Here is a 24611-nt window from a genome sequence, read left to right on the forward strand (position 1 = left end):
ATATGAGTAAATCACATTCTGCATGGATTGACTTACCACCGATTCTCAGCCTACAACTTTGGTCATCTGAACTGGCGTTTATTGACTAACTTCCTGTCTTGGAATTTTAGAAAGATTCATCTGAAAACATGCTTTTATATATCAAGGGTGTGACTCTATGCTGACACAAAGAAGGCTTACAACTCCCAGCATTCCCCAGCCAGCCATGCTGATTGAGGAATGCTGGGAGTTGTAGTTTTTTTTTCCTGTCTAAACATGCATAGGGTTATACCCTAAAAGACTAGTTCAAGTTCAGCCTATCAAGGCAGAGATTCTGGATCAATATGAGAACGCATGGAGTAGTATGGTCAGATATGGGTATTTGGGAGATGACCATAATAAATTTTTCAGCAACACTTGCCTAGACCAGATTATAGATGCACCTTTTATTGACTGAGGTAAAACTATTTCCATGAATCACAAAGTCGGACCAGCAAAGCCCGGGATTGGACTGCTTTGGGGAAAAGCCCTTTGGCTGACAAAGTATTCAAAACATCACTTGAAATCCTTCCTAAAAGAAAACTTTTTTTGCCTGCTTTAGGCAACAAATGAAATAAAGTTCTTTGCAACCAAACCTCAGTTGTTCAATGTAATTGAGATTTCTTTGGGATGGAATGTTCTTTCTAAATGCCAGTGCTCCAACAATATTAATCTTGTTAGCTTGCAAGATTGATGCTGTCTCTGCTGTAATACGAAAGGGGGTTCAATTAGAACCATTACATTCCCTCCTCAGCAGCACATTGTAATATGTTTTCTTCCCCACTGTCTGCCTCTGTCCTTGATAGGATGCGCTGTAGTGTTCTCACAGCATGGAAGCCAGCCTGCTCTCCATTTCCAGTACTCACTGAACCTAAAGTTTTTTTTTAACTCCATGATATCTGTGAAGATTATTTGAAGGAAGGACTTCTTTGTAGGCCAAGCTAGTTTACTGAAGTACTGAGATCCAAAACACAAAGCAAGTGGAGGGGATTTTTTTTAAGTAACAGATTTTATCCTTGAATGTCACTTACGTTTTCTTCTGGGATTGGTGGTGTGCAGAGGCTAACAAAGACAATGACAGCAGCAGTGAGTGCACACAAGATGATAGCAAAGTACAGATAGTGCACGTCTTTCAACACGGCTGGCCTTTGGTCTTCCTCACCACAGGAGGGCGCCATATAGATAAACTCCATAACCATCCGAACACAACCAACTGCTAGTCCAAAGATCAGGCCCCAGAAAGCTCCCTAGCAAGAAAACATAGGGAGAAATATTGGTGAAATATAAACTTGTTTATAGATTTTATTATTATAATGTCCACTTTGGAATTGAACATGATCTAATATATTCTGTGTGTGCATTTATGTAGGCTTAATTAATGCATGCTATTTATAATTGAAAATATTTATCACATTTAAATTTTAACATATTCCTCTATAAGAGCCACAGTAGCATAAGTAATAGGTTGTCGTATCTAAGCCTAGGAAGCCTTCAAATCTTAAGGTTTGCAGGAAATGGGTATCACCTGGAGGATCTTGGACAAGGTACGAGTTGGAAACTGATGAAATGATAAAGTTTCCTTTCTGTTCAGAATACCAGGAAGTTACTGTGCACATTTAGCTGTAGCCTAGAATAAGGGGTTCACACTTTCATTTTGTTTTGCTTGCAATTTGCATCCTAATCAAGGGGCAAAGATCTGAAATGAATAGGTCAACCCTGGGGTTGTCCCATTGTCAATTAAGATGGTAGTTGTATACAAATTGTTCTCTTTTGAACTAAGGATTTGGGGGTAGGCACAGCTATGGATCCCTAGGAAGTAAAGTCAAGGTTTGTAACAATTTCCTTGCACCTTGGAATATCTGGGATCTGAGTCCTGACAGAGGCAGGCAAATGGATGCTTACTTGGGCTTCTTTGGGGAATTCTGACTTGAGGTCTGGAAGGACTGTGTGAAACCAGGATATAACATCGTAAGGAGATCCGTCTATTTATTAAGCTTGTCAAAAAGAAACTAGTGAAACATGGCTTGATTCCTGTGGATAAATCTCCAACACAATTATATAAGACTCTGCTTTCTTGAAATCTCAAACCAAAGGAGATTTTATGACTGGAAGATTAAAGCTAGTGAAATTCAGTCTCAGAATAAGAATTACTTTCTGAGCAGGGGGTGGGGGGAGTGCTGGTAATTCTTTATGAAGTTCCTTCCTCCCCCCCTCAACCCCCATTTCCTGTGTCTTATCAGTACTTTCAGTTAAACCAGTAATCAAAGTCCTAAGAATCTTTTTAAAGAGACGCTGTACTCTAATGGGGCTAAATTCCACAGTTGTTGCATTCGAGAGAAGTCCGTCAATATAATCGTAATGAATGGTCTTGTCTGTCCTTAAAAACTATGAAACGATGACATTTGGGAGATGCTATTATTCATACGAACCTCCTCATTGATTCTGTACTTACTGGCTCATTGATCCTCTTGCAGAAGATTGCTAGGACGAAGAGTGCAGTGATGGGTGGCGCTAGGTAACTGGTTATTGACTGAATGTAGTCAAAGAGCTGGCCGCTGTTTGCTGTCTGGATGATGGGGATCCAGAAGATGCTAATGGCAACGAGAATAAGGACAAACACCCTGGGAGAGAAGAACAAAGGATGTTACTTCTGCACAACTTGAAAAGTCTAACTTTTTATGTTTTCAATAAATCCTTGGAGGGCGGGGGGGAATCATTATACAACTTGAGAGAAAGGGCTTTGGGAAAACATAGTGAGTATTCTTTGTTAGACTTCAGAAAGAGACTACATTTCATTGACTAAAAATGGGATAAGAGAAGGATCATGCTGGACAAGCTGTAAACGTGCCCCTGCTGAAACTTGTTGGACAATGCCCATCCTACAGATGTGCGACATCTACTGCCGCTATGAATGTTTACATACAGAAGTCGCATTGTCAGCTGCAGTGTAATCCCTGAAATGGTGACAGCACACATCTGACAGCGCACAGGAGGACAGCAACTGTGGAGGACAACAGTACATGCATTTATTTGTCCAACCAATTCTGCTTTGGAATCAGGTCTGGTGATTTCTGTCGGAGACTTTCTCGGCTCAATTTGAGCTGCTTCACCTCGTATCAGAAGCAGAAGGCACTAGTGAGGAATGGGGTATGCATTACTATGCAAGGGTTCATATAACAAAAAAACACCATTGGCATTTGTAGCATTTCAAGATCTTGTCACAATTCCCGGAGTCTTTGGGCTGCAACAGCATCTGCAAAGGAGTGCATGCAAGAAGGTCTCACGAAAGAAGGTTACAGCTGAGTACCTGAAGCCTCTGCAACACAGGTGGGAATCCTCAAGCCTGGGGGCCACATTCAGCCCTCCTGGAGTCCTAATCCAGCCCTCTGGGGTTCTCCAGATGGCCCCGCCCCTTCCCCTTCCCCACCCCTTTTCCCCCTGATGGCTTTTGCACAGCTCCCCACCCCCCCACCCTCCTAAAAGGTTGAAGTGCCTCCCCTAAGGTTTACTTCCTGGCTGTAAGAGCTTCAAGCTGCAATGTACAGCATTCTTTGTATTTTTGGACCCACCGCTTTAGCTTTCAGCCCTGCACTGTTGCCTTCAACGCCACTCACCACTGGAAATTGCCCCCCAATAGCTTCCCCAAAACTGAATTCAATTCTCAGGCTGAAAGAGGTTCTCCACTGAGCACATGAAGCAGTGTGTAGAGCTAAATTATTCTAGGGCAACCCATGGCTACTTCAGATAACAGAATGAAGAGGTAAGGGTAAAAATGAACCTTCCAACAATCATGAGTTCCTGCTCAGTGGCCTTCTTACGGAGCCTCTGCCAGATATCTATGGCAAAGAGTGTGCTGCTGCTATTGAAGATAGAGGTGAGAGAGCTCATCAAGGCAGCCATGATCACAGCAATCATCAAACCGCGGAGTCCTAAGGAAGGAATAAGGGGAACTTAATTAAGGCCTTAGCTAGACCTAAGGTTTATCCTGGGATCGTCCCGGGGTCATCCCTGTGCATCTAAAGCACACATAGGGAATCTCAGGAGCAGGCAGGGATGACCCCGGGACGATCCCGGGATAAACCTTAGGTCTAGCTAAGGCCTAACTTTCATCAGCAAACTAGCATGAGCCCAGCCCATTCAGGCCAGCTCCCCCTCAAAGTGAATGAAATCATCTCACCTACAGGCATGAGTTCCATTACCAGTTTAGGGTAGGCAATGTTTGAACAACCCACTTTGGCGCCACAGACTTCCTCACAGATTGCTGGGTCTACACAGCCCACATCATCTGTAGCAGGTAAATAAATGCAAGTTTAACTGTAGGAAATGCAGAGGAAGTGGTTGTGGTCTACCTTTATGGTAGAATAGGAGTCCAAAGAGAAGTGCCTTTCAGATTGTGTTTGGGCTTCGAGCTATGTATTCCTTATCCCAAATGTTATGAGATTCTCACAGATAGATAGATAGACAGACAGGCACACATTCTGGTTGACTCTAAACCCTATGGTGAGTGCTTTTAAATTTACCACGAGCTGCTTGCAACCACAAGGAAATCTGGTTCCCACTAGGGATGGGTGAGAAATTTGTTTGCTTCATATTTTTATGCAGGATTACCCAATTTACACCTCCTGGACCCGAACACAATTTGCTGTTGGAAAATCATGCATTTCTGAGTTTACAATGTGGTTTGCCCCCTGATTCTCTTCGCCTCCGCCTTAAGGGGAGGCGAAGCACCCCGATCCGCTTCTGCTTCTCCGACCCGAAGAGAAGCGGAGCACAGCCCTACTGTCTACCCTACATATGTGGGGCAGAGGGGATATAATAAAGTTTGCTTCACCACTTAGTTGGATGATTCTCCAAGGCAGTTTCATATTTACAAATGGCCACCTCATGCTAAGTGTCATCTGAACATGAGAAGTGTCATGCTGGATCAGACCCAAGGGTCCATTTACTTCAGCATTCTGTTCACACAGCTGACCAGGAACCCACAAACATGACACAAGTGGAACAGCACACTTCCACCTATGTTCCCTGGCAACTGGTGTACATAGCATTGCCACAGTCAGAGATAGCTTACCTGGGAAGAGAGCTCTGCTAATCATGCCTGGCATGACAATGAAAAACATTGGGAAGATTTTCAAATATCCACCCAGCACCGATCCACCTTTAGCATGAGAGAGGTTCTTTGCTGAGAGTGACCTTTGCACGATTACCTGAAAAGAGAGCCAGGAATAAGGCAATCTTGCATGTGTTGTTTGTTTCACATTTGCTTGGCAAGAGAAAGTGACCCAAGAAGCTCAAAGCGATGTCAGCTGAATAGTTGAGAAATGGCAGCCACCTAAAACATACAGCAAGACTTTGTCTTTGTACAGAATTTCCAGAACCTATGGGATACAACCCACTAAAATTAACCCAAAATCTCTGCCTAACAAATATGTGAAATATACAAATACTAAAATAAATACACTTAAAATACTTCAGTTTAATTTAATATAGGTTTAACTGAAAATAAATTTGGTCTTTCCAATCCATAGTTTCATACAATTTGTAAAATGTAGATGTGGTGTACAATTAATGTGTAGCTGATTGGACTGGCTGTAGAGGTGGTTCCTTTCAATACCACCACACAGCGGAGTGTTGGAGCTACTGTGCCAGCCATTGAGGACAAAAATGATTCGATTTTGCACTTCATTGCTTTAATTCTGCCACTGAATTCTTTATTTCTAGTATGAGCTTAATATCCATGTAGTACAAATGATTCTTAGGTGCTGTAAATGCAAGGAAAATGAGATATTGCATCCTGCTCACTTATCTTTACTGCAAAATCCAATGGGTTTTCAATTCTAGCATAATGTTTTCCACATGTATTAACAGAGACCAGTCTTTTTTTAAAAAAAAAACCTGTAGAAGAGAATGATAACATAAGATTCTGCAAGAAAGACACTTGACAAATAATAGAAAATTTACTTTACCTGATCAGTGCACCAGCACCAAAGAGCAAGCACTGAGAGGCCAAATATAAGCCCAGGCCAAGGAATATCCCCAGTAATGGGATCCCTCATCATGTGGAAAGCATCTTGCCGTGGCAAGTGACATGTCGTGTTTGGGACAATGACACTGGGTATTGCTTTACTATACTTCTCTTGCAGTCCTTCATACCACCCAACTTTATCAAAACCTAAAAAGAAGGAGGCCATAGTCAACAAACTCCATTCATCCATCCATCCATTTTCTCAGCCACATGTCCTCCCTCCTTCCTCTAGACATGTTTTTTGGGACAAAAGAAAATGCGACATTTGTCATGTGGATTGGCTTTGCAAGGTTGACTTTTCTTTAGCAAATACTGGTACGGGTGAAAGCAGTAGTCAGATTGGGGCCATGGTGTGGTGAAGAGGTGCTTTGCACCACCAAATTGGTTCTCCACTCATGCCTGCCATTCAGAATGGGAGCCATTTTGGGGACACACTCTCTTTTAAAGGTGCTTTAAACTTTTTAAAAATCTGTTCATAATCTAAAATATAAACACAAATTATCTGGTAACAATAAAGAGGTAAGCATCACAATAAGAAGTGAACTATTGTTAAACCTTTATTATGTATTTTATTGCTGTAAGCCACCTTGTGAAGGCCTCTGCGGCCAAGAAATGTTTTAAATAAATAAATATGAACTTATAATAATATTCTATTATAATGAACTGATATTTCATTTAATATATTAAAATATTCCTATTCCTATTCCTATTTAGTTGGGGTCTCAATGTTGTTGGCAATTTCTCTGTATACTTTTCTATAGGGATACAATTTCTACAAGAATTTGTCTGATCTTTTCTGCTCCGATGTTCTGATCTGGTAATCGAGTTTTCCACAAGGGCAATATTCCAAACTAGAAGCATGGTAAGACCATTTTTGTTTGATTGCTCTTAGGAGAACACAGGAGTTTATATTCATTTTCAATGTATTGTGTAGAGATGAGATGAGCCAGGGTGGAGAAATACCTAACACTAGCCCATATTCCTCTCCTCATAAGAATTATTTGGTTCTTCCAACAGATGGCATTGGTCCCGCTGGGTTTTGGTGTTTCTTCAAGATGCACCCTTCTATTAGCTAAACAAACACAATTCCTTCTTTTTCTTACCTATAAACATAAGAACCAAAGCTCCGGCTACCATGATCACAGTCTGCAGAGCATCTGTGTATATCACAGCAGTTAAACCACCTGTAGAAAGGAGAAGAAAGGACTGATGCAATGATCATTTCTTTTAAATTTTAGTGATCGGAAGTTTCTTAGTCTGAAACGCCGTGTATTTTAGGTGTGTGCATTAGTTTCATAATGAATGAAAAACTGAACTGATCTGGTTTGTTTCTTATGAAATGTCTGCTAAGAAGCACAAACGGATTCATTTTCATGATCTCAGTCTTATTCATACATCAGCCATTTATGGAAGGGGGACTTGCCTTTCATGAAGATTGAACAGATCCCAGAATGTCCTAGACATTGCATTGGACAGGAACATTCTGGTGGCTGCCACAAAACAACAACAACAACAACATAGTGGCTGCAAGTTGAGGTCACTATTTTTTCACAGCATGCCTTGATATAATTCAACACATGGTGTATTTTGGAAAAATGAAGTGGGGGTTATCAGGGGGCAGCCCACAAACAGATGTCTGTTGCCGTGCTGCTATAGGCAGAAAACAACAACATAACACACACACACACACACCAATGAATGTGAGCAAGGGAAATGAACATGATCGTAAAGAATGAATAATTAAATGAATGTGAGTTTAACAAACATATAACAAAATGAATATAGGTTAAAGAACACAGAAGAACGGAACAGCAAAATATCTGCTTCAACAAACTTTGCACACGTAGGGCCAAATTTGTGACTCTTGCTCATATGGTTTTGTTCTGTTATCGAACCCAAATCAGATGCAGGAGGCTGAAACCTGGACCAGAAAGGAGAAGGGGTTCTTTCTCTTTTCCCATGGGCCATTTTTCTGATCAAAATTGCCCCCTGTGAGCTGATGTTTTGTCCCCTGGGGACAATGATATGGATGCCCATAAGATAAACAGCATCTTGAAAGGGGGCATTTTTATAAGAAAAAGTCTTTCAGGGAAAGGGACAAATATCCTCTCTCCTACCAGGGACATTTCTGTTTGGTTTTTTTTAAAATATATATATTAAACCCTCAGGAAAAATATTCACACAACTGATTATCACATGTAGTTTGATCCTCAAACCAAGCAAAGTTGATTTGAATACAGAATGCGAAGAAGAAGAAGAAGAAGAAGAAGAAGAAGAAGAAGAAGAAGAAGACATGAAGTCCATTATGCCAGAGCTTGTTTTTCCATTGATATCCATGAACCTAGATTCCCAATACTGCTCAGATATGTAGGAATGCCTTGCTCTCCATACTCATAATGACAGAATTATTTGTACAGCACAGTTACCAGCTATAGTGTAGACAGCTGTCACTGCTAACAAGATCACTGTTGAGAGGTAAAGATTCCAACCCAGGGAGACTTTGATAAAAAGTGCACCAGAGAAGATATCTGTCTGGAACAAATACAAAATGGGCTTGATATTATTACTTGCACTCAGTTGTTGTCTCTGCAATGCATATTGTAGATAAGTGCACTAAGATTACTTTTACAAATCATCAAAACAGTCTTCAGTTATGTATGTGTTGACAAAAGCTTGCAGGAATGGCATCAGCAGCCTGTCATCTTTGAGCAGCTGCTGACGGCCAAGCACTCTGGCAGGGTCCCTGTCTTGGGATACCTTTTAATTCCCCCCTCCCTTACCTGGCACTCAGAGCTACATGGAGCAGCTAAATCTAGCCACATTTTGATTCCCCATAATGCCCTGGAATAACAAAACCTAGAGGAATATTAAAATGGCAGCAAAACCCGGATTTTGGGCACTCAAGCCACTTTTGTTCATTGTCCTATTACTTCACCAGCACCCACTGATGGAGTGGGAGAAGCCATTTTGCTGAGGGCCCCCTCAAACCTGGATTTGGCCCTTAAAGCTAGTATCTGGGGTGGTATAATAAGCTTTTCTACATGAGACTGTTAATCTGCTGTATCTACTTTTGGTTTCATTGCAGAATTGAGATCTGGGCACTACATGAAGAGCATTTCCTTTCCTCCCCATAACCTCTAGATGGCAGTGTGGTATAGTGGAATAACCCAATTACACATGTAGGGAAATATGTTCTCAAGCAGTTTCACAAATAGTAACACATTTTCCAGTTATATAAAAAAAAAAACTAGCTGAAAGTGCTGTTTAAAAATGGAAGCGAAACTGGAGAAGAGTCACATCATCATCTAACGAACCCATACACAACCATGAGTACGGAATGATGGGACTACATTAAAAGCCTCATGTAGAAACAATCTATAGTGAAGGTACTGATCCAGTGTATAGGAATAGTTCAATGGCATAGTGGAAGGACTTGTCCAAACAGTTACACTATTATCTAGCTGTGAAAATGCTCTACTCTAGAAGTTATGATTATATTTCTTTAGGATACATACTGAAATTTTGGTAAATATATACAGAACAAGGGACAGTACAGACAGATAGATCTGAATCCTCTGCCCTCCAAATCTTTTCCTCAGATATTCTGGCATCGTGACCACTCCTGAAGAGATGTAAACTGGTACAAAGATCCAGCCCAGGACCAGCAATGCCCAAGTAGCCTAGTGAGGAAAAACAAAAATATACAATATCTGCACAGAGTTTGTATAGTATACACAGTCATTTCTATGCAAGCAATAGGCAATATAAAAATTGTGAGGGCAAATTTGCAATATCTCCATTGACCTGGACAGCAAATACACAATGTGCTACATGGCTAGGATGCTATGCTTGGGTCTCAACTAGATGAGGGCAAGGACAAATGGTTGCTACAGGGAAAGACTGAATCACTAGAGACAGTCAAAATGGTGGAATTAGCCAGTCATACAGTGCCTCAGCCACCCTGTCCCCCTGCCACTTCTCAGGGCTTGCAGAGTTCAGAATGAGATCAATGCAGACAATCTAACATTTACTCACACTTCTAAAATACTATTTTCACTTGTACTCACATACACCAACTCTGTTATTTTCTTGGTATCACCTTTCTTGCATTTTTAAATTTATTTGTTTATTTATTGCATTTCTATAGCGCCCAATAGCTGAAGCTATTCATTTTTGCTCATGTTTTGAAGTATATACACTTATCTAGCATCATCAGTACATAAATGCATGACTAGTGGTTAGCACGCCATATCAAGGAAATTGGCAGGCTCATGCAATCATCCACAGGATTAGTGTGACAACTACATAATATCTTAGATCAGTGCTTCTAAAATAGTAAGGCTGAATCAGAGAGACACAAAAGCCTTGTGGGTGAGTTGTCAGAATAAGGTGCTTTCAGGTTTTGGAATAGAATAATAAAACTAGTGACATCATTGCAGCACTGGGATCCATTAACAAAATGGTTGCTATCCACCGCCCTGTATTTAAGATTGCAATGTACATGATTTTGTGAATCAGACTATTCCATAGAATAGAATCCATGGTATAGAGCAGCAATGTCCTATGATAGGGATGTGCGAATCAGCAAAACCAGAGTTTGGCAAAGTTCTCTGAATTCCATCTTGAAACTCATTTTGACTCAAGTTCATATCAGATTGTGAGCTTTGGTTTTTTTTTCTTGCTTTTTTTCTTTTTCTTTTCATATGTATTTTTGTGCATATTTCCCCATCGTACTCATCAATTGTGTACATCTTTGAAATATACACATTCTTCTCCCATTGATTAAAATAACCTGGGCACTCTCCCCACAAAAGTATGCATTTTTTTCATGCACATTTTTTAGATGTTCACATACTGTCAAACACATTTTTCTTTTTGTTGTTGTTGCAAGCTCAGAAATATATGGACTTCAACTGCAGATTGTGCCCGAGTCCATGTTCAGTCCAGAAGATGCAAACTAGGTAAATCCTGATCAAAAATAATCTGAAACCAATTTCTCATATGTCCATTTCTGTTGGACCCCAGCTGCAGTGGGCCCTACAGTTAATAGTCAGAAACCCTTCCAGTCCACTTCTGATCAGATTCTAGCTATAAACTATAAGGGCCACCGCAGTGCTGTGGCTGGTCCATGACACTACCTTACACTATCTGATGGTTTGGGCAGGCGCTATGAACCAACGCAAACTGTATTGCCAGCCCATGCACTGTGTCTCCTGCATCAGCAACACTCTCCTGTCCTTGAAGAGGTACAAATTTGCCATAAAGGGACCATCATAGCAGTCTCTATCGGGATACAAATTTTGGTACAGTCACTTCTCGCTTTGTGTGGCATCCTGAGGGCCTTTCTGATGGACAAAAGTCATGAAAGACAGCACAGGTATAAACCAGGCAATGTTGACCTTAAGGAACGATGTGAGCTCTGCCCTACTTACCACACAGAGGATTAGGCTTTAATATCCTACATTATGGCTTGCACTGGTATATTGTTAAAACCTAATAATATGATCAGGCTGTTTGAGGGTGGACACACTGCTTTTAGCTCAGAAGAGCACTGGCTTTGGGAGACCTCTTTTACACTCATTAACTTATAACTACTGGAATCCAGTCTTGCTCCTTTGTCATTCTAGCCAGAGTGCATTTTTATTGCATCAGGAGGTGTATTATTGGGTGACCTTTAGCACCAGGAGAAATCATTCATCTTGGAGACAGCTGAGCTGCAGGTTTTTGGCAGCTGAGAAGTTCATACATCCCTCAGGATGTCTGCAGGATTCTGCTGTGAGTGAAGTATTGTCACTGCAAGCAACACCAGCTACTCAAAGGGTGGAGCAGCCGTGCTCTTCAAACAATGCTAGTAACAGAGTTAGCCTTTTTAACGTGGACTACTACAGAGGCAGGGGCTGAAGGTTGCAGGCTTGATGGGACTATTGTGCTGGGGCAACATAATTTGACCTGGATTTGTCACGGACTCATGTTCAATATGTTTTAAAAGGCCAGCTCAAGAAGAATTCACTTCTAGTTATTCTGTAAGAAAGTGACTTTTCTTTAGTACTAAATGTCTGCTAGGGTGCTCAGAATTCTCCTCTCCAATGGTACTCCTCTGAAATGCCTAGAAGATGGGACCAGATTCCCTTTTGGCTACCATATTATCAATATGATCACATGAATCTGACTAAAATTAAAAGCTGCTTGCTACAATCCTTCACAAGAGATTACTCGTAGGAAATTTCAAAATTCAAAAGGAGGAGTTTATTGCAGGAACATTTGAATACATCTGACTTTTAGTTCCAGAAACTTTGATAAATGATTCAAAATACATATGAAGACAGTTGTCACATATTGGGGGTAAAGTAGTGCCCTCCAAAGTTTTAATTGTACTGCCTATTTAAATTCTGTAGCCATTTTGCCCTAATGGTCCCTGGAATTGACAGTAGGTGGAATATATGGCATAAGCTATCAAGTAAATAATTGTTTTTCAATATTTGGCACCAATTCATTGCTTTACATTCCTTATTCAATCATTCTGTCAAAGAGTACTAGATGGTGGCAGGAGTCTGGCAAGAAGATCGTGACCAGGACATGGGGAGTTTGCCCATGACTAAATAGAGAGAACAGTTGCCAAATGGTCTGTTTCAATGTCATGATGAGGGATGCTGCTACTATATGTAAAGCTAAAGGCACAGTTTCAAGGTCTAGATCAGGCAACTCTGCATCTAATTAATCAATTCAGGAACATTCCCACAATCTGGTGACATGTATAGTCCAAACAAGAAACTGCTTCTCCATTCAAATATTTTATCATGTCATAACACTGTGAATATTGAAGACAAACTTAGAAGTCACTATATTGTATATAAATGTTGAAATTTTAATGTTTGGTGGATTTGTTATTTCTTCAAAAAAGTAGTTTAAGCTCTTTGTGAGACTGGTGAGTCTGTTGAGGTTCAGTTACTCTTTGTTCTACGAAAATGTACCCTAGAGTTAATTCTATCTCATTCTATCAAATACAATTGCTTATTTACAGTGCATTGTGCCCCAAGAGCCTAACAATTATTCTGCTGAAGTCAATTATGCATTTCAAATTGTCTTGTTAGAGTTACACTAAAACTCAGACGTCTGAGAATCACAGATAACACATTCGCTTGACAAAACCCAGAACCCACACCCAGATCCCTTATAAAAAGCAAGTTGGATCCATCAAGGGAAACTTACGTTCCACTCAAAGCCCCCGACAGCAAGACCTCCTGCAGCTCCAGTGCCTGCTAGGCCAATAAATAAGCCACTCCCCACATTGCTTGACATCAGAGATGCTCCAATCTAAAACACAAAATGCACTGTAGTTAGTTCATAGGAGAGTGGGTGGGGGACTCAAGCACATGTACTATGAAGATTAAATACAGGGGTTTCTCACCTCATTACAGGAATTCACTGTTTAAAAATAAGGACTGTATAAACATATCCTAAGATTTTAGAACTCCTGCAATGGAGATACCCACTTTACTCCTCTGATTGGTATGTTGGCAATACTTGGACTATTCAGACACCATAACCTTTTAACCTGTATGTTTAAACATGCTGGAAGTGCTCACTGTATGTTTATCTATCAATATAGATGCACATGCCTCAATTCACCCCTACCCAGCGAAGAGGAATCTCTGGCCATAGCTAGATGGGGCGAAATCCCGGGCTGATCCCCAGGATCATCCCTGCACATTCAGATGACGCATAGGGGATCCCGGGATCAGGGAGGGATGATCCCTGCTAATGGACCCTGGCTTGGGGTGTGCGGTGCGCCAGTGCGAAGCTCCTGACAGGCATAAAATGAGTCAGGTCCCTGAAGGTTGTGGGGCTAATGCAGGTCTATGCAGTGCCATATACTAAATGGCCCTACAGTTATAATGAAAGGAGAGTATGTCATGTAATTCCGTTAGAGCAGCCTTTCCCTACCTGGTGCTCTTGAGATATGTTGGAATGTAATTCCCATCCTGGCTGGGCATGATGGGAGTTGCAGTCTGACACAGGTTAGGGAGGGCTGCCCTTGTCTATATGTGCATCCTTTCCAAATGCAGGCATATCCATAGCCAATATGAGCACCTGGTCAATCCAGGAGAAAGTTTCACAAACCCCCATTCAACAGTGCTGCTTCCCACACATCAGGTTTATCACTAAACTACCAAAGCAGCCATGCAAGAAGCTCCCAAGCAGACATACCTTAAGACTTGCCGTACCCACAAAATATTAATATTTGGATTATGACAATGTGCACAGGCTGTGGCACCACCAAAAGGAACAAAGTGCAATGACACACAGCAAGTAATGACATGGCAATTGTGTTACAGCTCAGTGTGTTAAGAACAACCATTCTGGCACCATTTTTTAGGAACGGAGGTGCCTACAAGCCATGATGTTTATTCTTGCAGCTTGATTGGCTGTTGAATGCAAGTGTTGATTGGTAATCCATGTTCCCTCACTGACTTTCAGTCTGTACCTGATTGGTTCTGACAGTTTATAAGTGGTATGGTAGCATACTCTCGTTTGTGACTGACGCTGGTGTTTTATACCAAAACATCCCACGTTTTTAAATCTGTTATATATATTAAAATTTAAAAGTTATATAATTTTTTTTAAAGATTTTTAAATCTATAAACTGGATGTGCTACTAGTGGTCATTGTTTTGCTTTGGGAGTGCTGTACCATGCATATCGCATGCATATCGATTGATTCGGATCGGAGGTGCCGATCTATCATTTTCAGCTGGCCTGTGTGGTTGAACAGCAAGGTTAGCAAAGCCATCAATGGCCATGCCTTTCAAGCCATTTAACATATGAAAAGGATACTCTGGCACCTCTGAAGACAATCTCCAGAGATTCACCAAAGTTGCATGAATTGAGTCACCAGAGTCTTCCACATACGTGGGTTTTTGTAGGCAGCAGTGTCAAGGACCCCATAAACCTGCTAGGCAGTCCCGTGACAAGCAGGAAATCCTGAAACCAGAAACTCTTTGAGGGCCAGGGGGAGGAAATACATTGTGTATTACATGAAAGAATGCAGTGCATATCTGTGGGCAAATATTTAAACGACATGTTTGAAGCTTCAGTTTAGCCTGCTATAAAAGAATATACTGCTTTGATAAGTAGTGCTGCACATAGCTTAAGGAGCAGTACAGAAGTGCGTTTCATAGTGGGTGGCTATGTTTGGTTAAAAATATACAGAGTGTAAACTGTGGGAGATTAGGAACTGGGAAATGCCTGGGTTTATTTTGACAGTGCTACTAGACAGTAGGGAGAAGATAGGAGTTTGGAAAGCGTGGATGAAAGTTATGAGATACGTGTCAAGCTGTTTCCAAGCTGGCTGTGTTTTGTATTTACAAGGAATAATAACAGTAGTTAATTAATTGTTTTAAAGTTCTAGCCAGGCTAAAGATGACCTCCTGCCCCTTTTTTTACACCACATGCTCATATAATCCGTGAAACGTAGGATAGAAGGAGGGCAAAGTTCTGGCCCATCTTGCTCTCTGTGGTGCTAATTTTCTACTTGTAAGCTGCTTTTTCTTCCAGAGCCCAGACAGAACTTTGTTCAGGGCAAATCAACCACTGGCAGTGTGTTTTTAATAAGTATAAATGTAAACCGGGCTCTCGGCTGTGATTAAGGGCATGATGACCCACAAAAACACATCTGCACCCATCCTTGTCCCTCTCCATGCACCAGAGTGCAGGAAATCCAAGTTAAAGCTGCAGGAGCCCTTTAAACAACATTTAAAGCTGCAGGAGCCCTGTCATCTTTTGTATCTGGTCACTCTAGTGTTGTGATAAAGAGGGAATTTCAACAGGTTCTGCATGCATACAAATGACACCTGCTGAAAATCCCTTTTCCATACAACTGTTAAAGATACAGGACCTCGGTCCTCCTTTCCATATGGTCACCCTAAAAGTAACTACATGGATAATGTCCTGAAGTAGATGGAGTGGGTGCCTGCCATTCCAAACAGTGACCTGTTCTCTTGATGGCAGACAACTGGTCTGTTACAACAGCACCAAACTGGACTTTCTCATATATTTGTGAATTAGCTCACAGATATTTCCATTTTTCAAGAATGAAATGTGTTCATTGTTAAATATGGATTTGTCCTTATATCTTCAGGGCACGTTCAGATGCCTAGCAAGCTCTGGACACCAAGTTTGTTTTTGTTTGAACAAAACAATGTATTAGACTCACTCTGTTGAGTATCAGATAATGTATTAGGCCCACGACATTCATTATCAACATAGCTTCTGTTCAAAATATTTGCTATTTTTTATACCAGGTTAACATTACCTGCCATGCAACGTCACTGTGTTGTGGTTGGTTTTCTTAAAACAAACAAACAACCCTTGCTTTCAACACCTACACTTGTAAAAAAAAATTCCACGTTTAGCGAAATTCAAAAGCTGACACTTCCAACACTTTGAACGTTATATTTTCCAATAAAAGGTATTGCCTCACTTGCTCTGTGATTTTGTCCCCTTTTCTGTATAGTAGGGCTTTCTACTTCTGCACTGCTGAGCCCTGAGCAAAGACTAATGGAATTTGACCTGCTTTTCACCTTTGGGATAGTTAAAATATTAATACTGGATAAGACTAGAAACCTTTCCTGAAGCCAACACAGCAAACATCTCACCTGGGATTCTTCTGATTAAAAGACTGGCTGCTGTGATATGCATTCATATCTTGAGTAAATAGAAAGGCTCAAAAGAAATGTAAACACTTTCCCTAGGACACATATCCTTATTGTAATGGACAGGATTTTCTTTCTTTCAAAGAAAAGGTATATAAAGCTGCGTAACACAATGCCACAGTGGCCTTTAGGTAATCAAAAGTTTGCCATTCCCTGGCAGCACTTGGGCCCTCCCTAAATCCTGGAACACAGAAGTAATAAAACGGGTTTGTAGAGCAATTCATCCTATACAAATGTTTCCTCCAGGTTTGTTAAAATGTCACACGCTAACCATCTCGACGGGGGAGGGGGATTGAGAGCCTTGGGTAGCCTTCTCCAACCTGATACCCTCCAGATGTTTTGAACTAGAAACTCCCAGCAGTGTTATACATTGGCCATGCCGGCTGGGGCTGATGGTAGTTGATCCAAAACATCTGGTGGAATCCTAAGGGGCAGAGCACAAAGGGGAAATATTTCATTAGTGGCTCTGAAAGAGACCTTTCCCAGCATGGGTCCGTCCAGATGTTAAGGACTACAGCTATGATTAGCCCAGCACGCAGCCAATGGGCAGATATTACAGGAGGGATCCGTGTTGGGGAAGTCTGATTTACACTATGGCCTTAGCTAGACCTAAGGTTTATCCCGGGATCGTCCCGGGGTCATCCCTGCCTGCTCCCGGGATATCCTGTGTGTCATTTACATGAACAGGGATGACCCCGGGATAAACCTTAGGTCTAGCTAAGGCCTATGACTAATAGCCAGCTGTTCACAGAAAAAAAAGTGGTAGCCATAGGAAAAGTTGCCTAATGCTGCATCCAACTTGTTGATTTTGGCTTTTGGATAACGTTCACGATCGTATCTCGGCATGTCTTTCAGATATCTCAGCCTGGCTGCTTCATCGTCGTTTGAAACTTAACATGGCAAAGACTGAACTGCTAGTTTTTCCTCCTAAACCTTCTCCTCACCTCTCATTCTCCCTTACTGTCAACGATGTCACGCTTACTCCGGTCAAGGAAGCTCGTAGTCTTGGCTTTATATTTGACTCCTCGCTCTCCTTTACTCCTCACATCGAGGCAGTAGCTAAATCCTGTCGTTTCTTCCTGTATAATATTGCCAGGATTCGACCATTTTTGTCTGTCTCTTCTGCCAAGACTCTCGTTCACGCACTGGTTATCTCTCGGTTGGACTACTGCAACCTTCTTCTCTCTGGCCTTCCTTCGTCTCACATCAGTCCGCTGGTCTCTGTCCACCACTCTGCCGCTAAGATCATCTTCTTGGCCCGCCGCTCTGACCATGTCACTCCACTTCTGAAATCTCTTCATTGGCTTCCAATTCACTTCAGAATCCAATATAAACTTCTCCTACTGACCTTCAAAGCTCTTCACTGCCTAGCTCCTGCCTATCTCTCCTCTCTCATCTCACACTATCGCCCCGCTCGGGCTCTCCGCTCCTCCGATGCCATGCTTCTCGCCTGCCCAAGGACCTCCACTTCCCTTACTCGGCTTCGTCCTTTTTCTTCTGCTGCCCCTTACGCCTGGAACGCTCTTCCAGAACACTTGAGAACTACAAACTCAATCACTGCTTTTAAGACTCAGCTCAAAACTTTTCTTTTCCCTATAGCCTTCAAATATTGAGTTTGTTCTGACTTTACACTGTTGGTTTTGCCCTACCCTGTGCCTGTTTGCATTCTCCTTCCCTCTTTATTGTTTACTACAACTTATTAGATTGTAAGCCTATGCGGCAGGGTCTTGCTATTTACTGTGTTATCTGTACAGCACCATGTACATTGATGGTGCTATATAAATAAATAATAATAATAATAATAATAATAATAATAATATGATGTCTTTCAAAAAGCTGGGGTCAGTACAATAGTGATGGCCACCAATATGGATGGCTTTAAAAGGGGGTTGGACAAATTTATGGAGTAGAAGGCTGTCAATGACTACTAGTCTTGATGGCTATGTGCTACCTCTGGGATCAGAGGCAATATGCCTATGTAACCAGTTGCTGAGGAACATGGGTGGGAAGGTGCTATTCCAGGTCATGATAAGAGGTAAAATTTCTAGATTCTCTAGACCAGCCCCCGCCCCCAATGCAGCACCCATGGTGTCTGTTGGCACCTCCAGTGGCAACTGTGAAGGAGTCCCTAACATGTGCCCATGGGGACCTGAAAAATTGTTTTGGTTCCCCCCCCCCCGGTTTTTTAATACGTTCGTAGATTTGTATGAAGACAGCATACAACTTTATAGCAATTATACATAGGCTTCAACAAAAGTGGACCAAATACCCAAATAAGTATCTATTTAAAGGTGGCATATGCCACCCGTTCAAATACTGAAAGAATTGTAAGGTCCTCAATGCATTGTAGTATAAAATGGCACAGATAATCCTTTTATGCTGACCATTTGTTAATTTCCATGAAGAAGGTAAATAATTTAAAAGAACATGCACCAGTGAATGTTAAGGGCTGATCCAGTAGAAAATTTATCTCTGTTAATGACCTTACCACTTGGTCTGATCTAGCATGGCTCTTTTATGTTCTTATGTATATAATGTGGGATTTCACACAAAATGGGCTGGAGCTGGCACAGGCAAACTTTTTCCTACAGCCCCCATTGCACTGTTTCATGAAAATGTGGCCTTATTCAAAAGGGAGACTTTGGAGACATCCAAAATTAAAGGCCACCTTTACACTAACCACCTACCCTACCCAGGGTAACAGGAGATTGATTTTTATTATGTAGCAAAAGTTAGGCAATGGCAGGCTCTACACCACTGCTTTAAAACAGTTTATAACAGTGGTGACAACTGTTGGGGCCCAGGACACAGTCCCTATATAATTTTCAAACCATTTTCAAAGTGTCATATCCTGCTTGGTGTAGACCGGATCTACACTACTGCTTTAAAGCGCTTTATAACAGTTATAAAGCGCTTTAACTGCTTTAAAGCGCTATAAAACTTAGGGTGGCCATATTTGGGAAACCAAAAAAGAGGACACCTAGTGTGTGTGTGGGGAAGCAGCTTTCTGAGTCCTGCAGAAAGTATGTTATTCCCCCGCCACCTTAAAGAACCCGATTGGAGTGGAGGAGGGGAAAGGATTTCATTCTGCACCACCACCATCCACTCCAATTGGGGCCTTTTCTATAATGTCCACGAATGACCCACTTTCCCCTTTAAGACCTCAATTGGAGCTCGGGGTGGGGGAATGATGTGCCTCAAGAAAGCATGTCATTCCCTCCTGCCATGCTAATGGCAGCCTTAAAGGGGAAGGTGTGTCATTCCAGGACATTATTGAAAATAATAGAAAATCCCCCCTGACACCATGGAAAGAACAAAATCCAGGACAAATCCGGGGAAATCCTGACAGTTGGTCACCCTAATAAAATTGTTATAAAGTGCTTTAAAGCAATAGTGTAGATCTGGCCCTGGCCGTCTCTCTGCTTTGATTCTGTTCTCATGAAGGCTTTATTCTCTCTAAGAAAACCAAGTTGACCAGGAAGATGACGGAAACAATTGGTTTCTTGTCAGCCTCTTAAATTTCCTGCAGTGTAGCTGCACAGGCTATAGGTATGACAATGCTTAAATATCACCTGGGAGAGACTGGAGCACAAAGCACATTATATATATATATATATATATATATATATATATATATATATATATAGGCATGAGGATAAACTTAGCCTACAGAATTTACGATAAATGGAACCCACAGGATAGAAGACAAAGCTGGAGTTTAAAGCTGCATTCAGCTTGTGGTTAAACACTTGAGAGATCTACAGCCGTGTGTTTTTGTGACAGGGTAAAAAGGATATTTACTCCTCTGACACTTATTTCTCTAGGTCTTTAAATTATTGTTATATTACCTTCCAGCTCCAAAGAAAATGTGTCCTTCAAAAGGTTTATGCCTTTCCGGTGAATCATTTTGGAGATTTATATCCTGGTGGTTTAGTGTGGAGAGTTGCAGCCCTAACGCAGTTGCTCAATAAATGAAGAAGTTACTAGACAGTGTAAAAGAGACTCTTACGGGCAATGTTTCAAGCCAGAAAGGAATGGTAATTGCTCTCGAACTTGAATTTATTTTCATTTTTATTTCAAAAGGGCCTTGATTTTTTTAATCTTAAAAAAATCTCCTTCTACTGCTGTGTGCATGTCCTGGAGTTTTGTTTTATTTTTGTTTTTTGTTTACGGATGTGGCTTACATATTTGCAACAGCTGATGGCACGTTACAGATGGCTAATGGGCACTGTGTGTTAATTTGGGTTTGTATATAGTAAAGCTAGCAATTTAAATGCTCCCTATGATGCTATCCATACATAAGGGGACCTGTATCAGATCAAAAGGGCAGGGCTCCTGCAGCTTTAACTATTGTGATGAAGAGGGAATTTCACCAGGTGCTGCATGCATACAAATGACACATGCTGACATTCCCTTTTCTATATCAGTGTTAAAGATTCAGGAGCACTGTCCTCCTTTTCGTATGATCATCCAGTGCTGCTTGACATAAAGAAATGCTTTTTATTGGGTTTTGTTGAGCACTTTTTAAAAAACAACCTTTACAATGAATGGTGATTCATTTGTGTGTACGAGTGATTGTACACATTCTGCCATTCTCTCTCTCTCTCTCTCTCTCTCTCTCTCTCTCTCTCTCTCTCTCTCTCTCTCTCTCTCTCTCTTTCTCATGCACACACACACACACACACTATGGCAACAACATATTATAACTGCCCAATGTTTATAAAACCTTTAATACATCATCCAAAGTTTTTCTTCAATGCCTGCAGAGCTAATTATTTTTGCAATACTACAACAACAAGGTCATGATTTGTGAAGTTGAGTGTCGCAGTTGGCAGAATGTTCCTAATTACATTGTTGTTGTTATTTTATTTTCATTTTGTTTCATTTCTATGCCACCCAATAGCCGAAGCTCTCAGTTCACAAATATTACAAAACACAAATACGAGGGGGGATCTACACTACTGCTTTAAAGTGCTTTATAACAGTTTTGACAAGTGTTGGGGCCCAGGACACACTGCATATACAGTTTTCAAAACGTTTTCAAAGCGCTTTAAAGCGCTTTAAAAGCAGTAGTGTAGATCCCCCTGAGGTAATAATTTTTAAAAAACAATTTGAATACGATACTGGACCTGATAAAGACAGCTGACATAAATGCCCCATCCTATACAATTAAATGCCTGGGAGTAGAGGGCAGTTTTAACCAGACACCAAAAAGAGGACAGTGTTGGCCTCAGTGGGGAGATCATTCCATAAAATGGGAGGAGGGGTGACACCACTGAGAAGGTCCTCTCCCTTGTTGGCACCTTCTGAGCCTGGAAGACACTGGAGAGGTTCATGTCAGGAGAGGTGCTACATCATGGCAGCAAAGATCCATGCCACCATCTTGCTACCTTACCCACTCCTAGAACAAGTATGGCATTCTCTCCCCCTTCCTTTTTAATCACTACAAGGACCATGCCATTTCCTTGATTCCTCTTTCCCATCACTGGACCATTCTTTGCTTCTTCAGATGTGGTGCCCAGAAAGCATGTTCCATCTGTCCAAGAGTAGCCTGACCCTTGTTTTCAATGGGATAGGCAGAGAGAGGCCTAAGCTACACCTAGAAGTGGTATATGAAAGTGGTATATAAAAGGCAGGAGCCACACTACCTCTTCCCAGCGGTATTTAAGTGCACTAACAACTGTTGGGGCCCACTGACACATTCCATGTACCACTTTCATACTGCTGTATCCTGCTTGGTGTGGCTCCTGCCCTTTATATACTGCTTTCATAGTGCAATATCCTGCTTGGTGTAGATTAGGCCAGAGAAAGGGAGGGAAAGAGAAAGCTTTCAGGATATAGGTAAATCTAGTACCTACAATTGAATGAGTAAACCTCAGGCCAATCTACATGGGTGATTTAATGTGGAGAGAGAGAGCACATCATGGTAGTTCATGACACATGGGTACTCCTCACATGACATGTTGCCCCTCCCCTCGTTGCTTGGCTGAAAGTCCCAGCATCCTTCTGGGTTGCCGGTACTCCAACCTCCCTCCTCCCTCAGTCTTCCTGGCTGCATTCCATCAGCCATTGCAAGTTCTGCTGGCTGTATAGGAGCAGCTGGGGTGTTTTCGGCCACTCCTGCTAGAGAACTCTATAGCCAATGGAATAGTGCACCCGATGGAGGGGTGAGCCCTCCACACAACATCTTAATCAATGGATTATTTGATAAGCAACGGAGCAGCCCGTTGTTTTTCTCTGATGATTAAAATGGCAAAATAGCATACTGTCGGTTGTGTGTGCGTTGTGTCCCCCCACCACAACACAATAATTAAAGTCAGCCAACAGTTGCCTCTCCCGGCTCCCATTGATAATCATGTCATTTGAACCCAGCCATGATGTTGTGGCCACTCCATAGTAACTGTGCAGCTTCCCTCTCAAAAAGGTGCATTTTCAGAAAGTCATTTTACTGCATCTTTTTTCCTTAAATGCAGCTCCAGTGCAGTGTGTCCTGTCCCCCTGAATTAAATCCTGCTTACAGGCATGTCTGTGAGTTGGCTGTGACCTGACCAACTGTTGTGTTATCGCCATGTGTGGCCCGTCCCTTTCTTCCCTCATTTCTCTCCCCACCCCCATTCACAGTAGTGTGCTTTGGATACAGGTTTCCTTTCCCACTCCACTTAGCACTATTGTGCAACAGAGCTGTTCCGCTCTTTACTGCTGCACTATTTTGCAATGGTGCACTTTTGATATAGGGCACTTTGAGCTTTCCTGCTCCAGTTTTTCGTTTTATTTTGCACTATTTGCAGTTGAACTGTTTTTGTTTCAGGGGCCAGGTTAGGGCTTTTCTGATTCACTTTCTTTACCTCACTGCTGCTTCAGAGTTGCTCACTTTTGTTTCAGGGGCTTTAAGAATTTTTCCTGCCACACCTTTGCAGCTACTTCACTGCTACTTACAACGGCAGTAGCAGAGTCACTCAGCAACGGCCGTAGGATATCATGGAGACTTGTTGAAATCATTGATCTCCTCGACATGTGCTGGGTAGTAACTCATTTTCTGCCATTACAAGGGAGCAAGGCGTTCAATAATGCAAAAACACATCTCTGGTACTACGGCTTCTTATCAGTGTAACCATTCTAGAAGCAGAGCACTTCATTTCTGAAGGAAAATGGTGGATGTGATGGGAGAGGTGTGAAGTAAACTATAGAGTACGGTGACCATATGAAAAGGAGAACAGGGAATTTCAGCAGGTGTCATTTGTATATATGGAGAACCTGGTGAAATTTCTTCTTCATCACACCAGTTAAAGCTGCAGGAGCCCGGCCCTCTTTTAAATCTGGTTACTCTAGTATAGCTTCTGCACCTTTAACTGTTGTGATGAAGAGGGAATTTCACCAGGTTCTCCATATATACAAATGACACCTGCTGAAATCCCCTTTTCTATGCAACTGTTAAAAGATACAGGAGCCCTGTCCTCTTTTTCATATGGTCACCCTACTATAGAGGCTCATACCTCTCTTCTGTTACACTTCCTTGAGCAGGTGAGTGTGGAGAGTGGTAGGCAACAAAACTCATTCACTGAGCAGTACCTATGGTGTTGATCGCATTCAGTTCTACTCACAGGACTCTGCCCAAACAATCCTGAAATATGATGCTTTTAAGTGCCATTTGATCAGGGAAAGTGGGTTTTTAGGTAATGTATACTCCACTTTTTTTTTGCTGACACACCAAAACATTTCATGAAAATCCAGATAGAACCAGAAGATGCTTCAGAATCTGACTATGTAGATGGAGCTTGGATATTCTTAGGCAGTTTCTAATGAAATCTCAGAAGCTAGAGGGCAACTGAGCTAGGCATTCAGAGGTTAGGGGATGCT

The 24611-nt window shown here is 41.7% G+C and overlaps 1 protein-coding gene across 2 annotated transcripts in view; it reads right to left on the reverse strand.

The window, feature by feature from the left end:
• SLC5A9 (solute carrier family 5 member 9) overlaps positions 1-24611 on the reverse strand; it is a 54957-nt gene that overhangs the window by 15922 nt on the left and 14424 nt on the right. For both annotated transcript variants that reach the window (XM_063118415.1, XM_063118407.1), the window contains exons 4-13: positions 13253-13357; positions 9559-9723; positions 8470-8575; positions 7147-7227; positions 5985-6190; positions 5090-5225; positions 4196-4303; positions 3797-3947; positions 2471-2639; positions 1050-1265 (exon numbers count right to left, since the gene is read on the reverse strand). In XM_063118415.1, coding sequence (XP_062974485.1) covers positions 1050-1265; positions 2471-2639; positions 3797-3947; positions 4196-4303; positions 5090-5225; positions 5985-6190; positions 7147-7227; positions 8470-8575; positions 9559-9723; positions 13253-13357 — 1443 coding nt within the window. The remainder of the gene's footprint in view (positions 1-1049; positions 1266-2470; positions 2640-3796; positions 3948-4195; positions 4304-5089; positions 5226-5984; positions 6191-7146; positions 7228-8469; positions 8576-9558; positions 9724-13252; positions 13358-24611) is intronic.

This window comes from Elgaria multicarinata, chromosome 1 (assembly GCF_023053635.1).
Source record: "Elgaria multicarinata webbii isolate HBS135686 ecotype San Diego chromosome 1, rElgMul1.1.pri, whole genome shotgun sequence".
Classification (NCBI taxonomy): domain Eukaryota; kingdom Metazoa; phylum Chordata; class Lepidosauria; order Squamata; family Anguidae; genus Elgaria; species Elgaria multicarinata.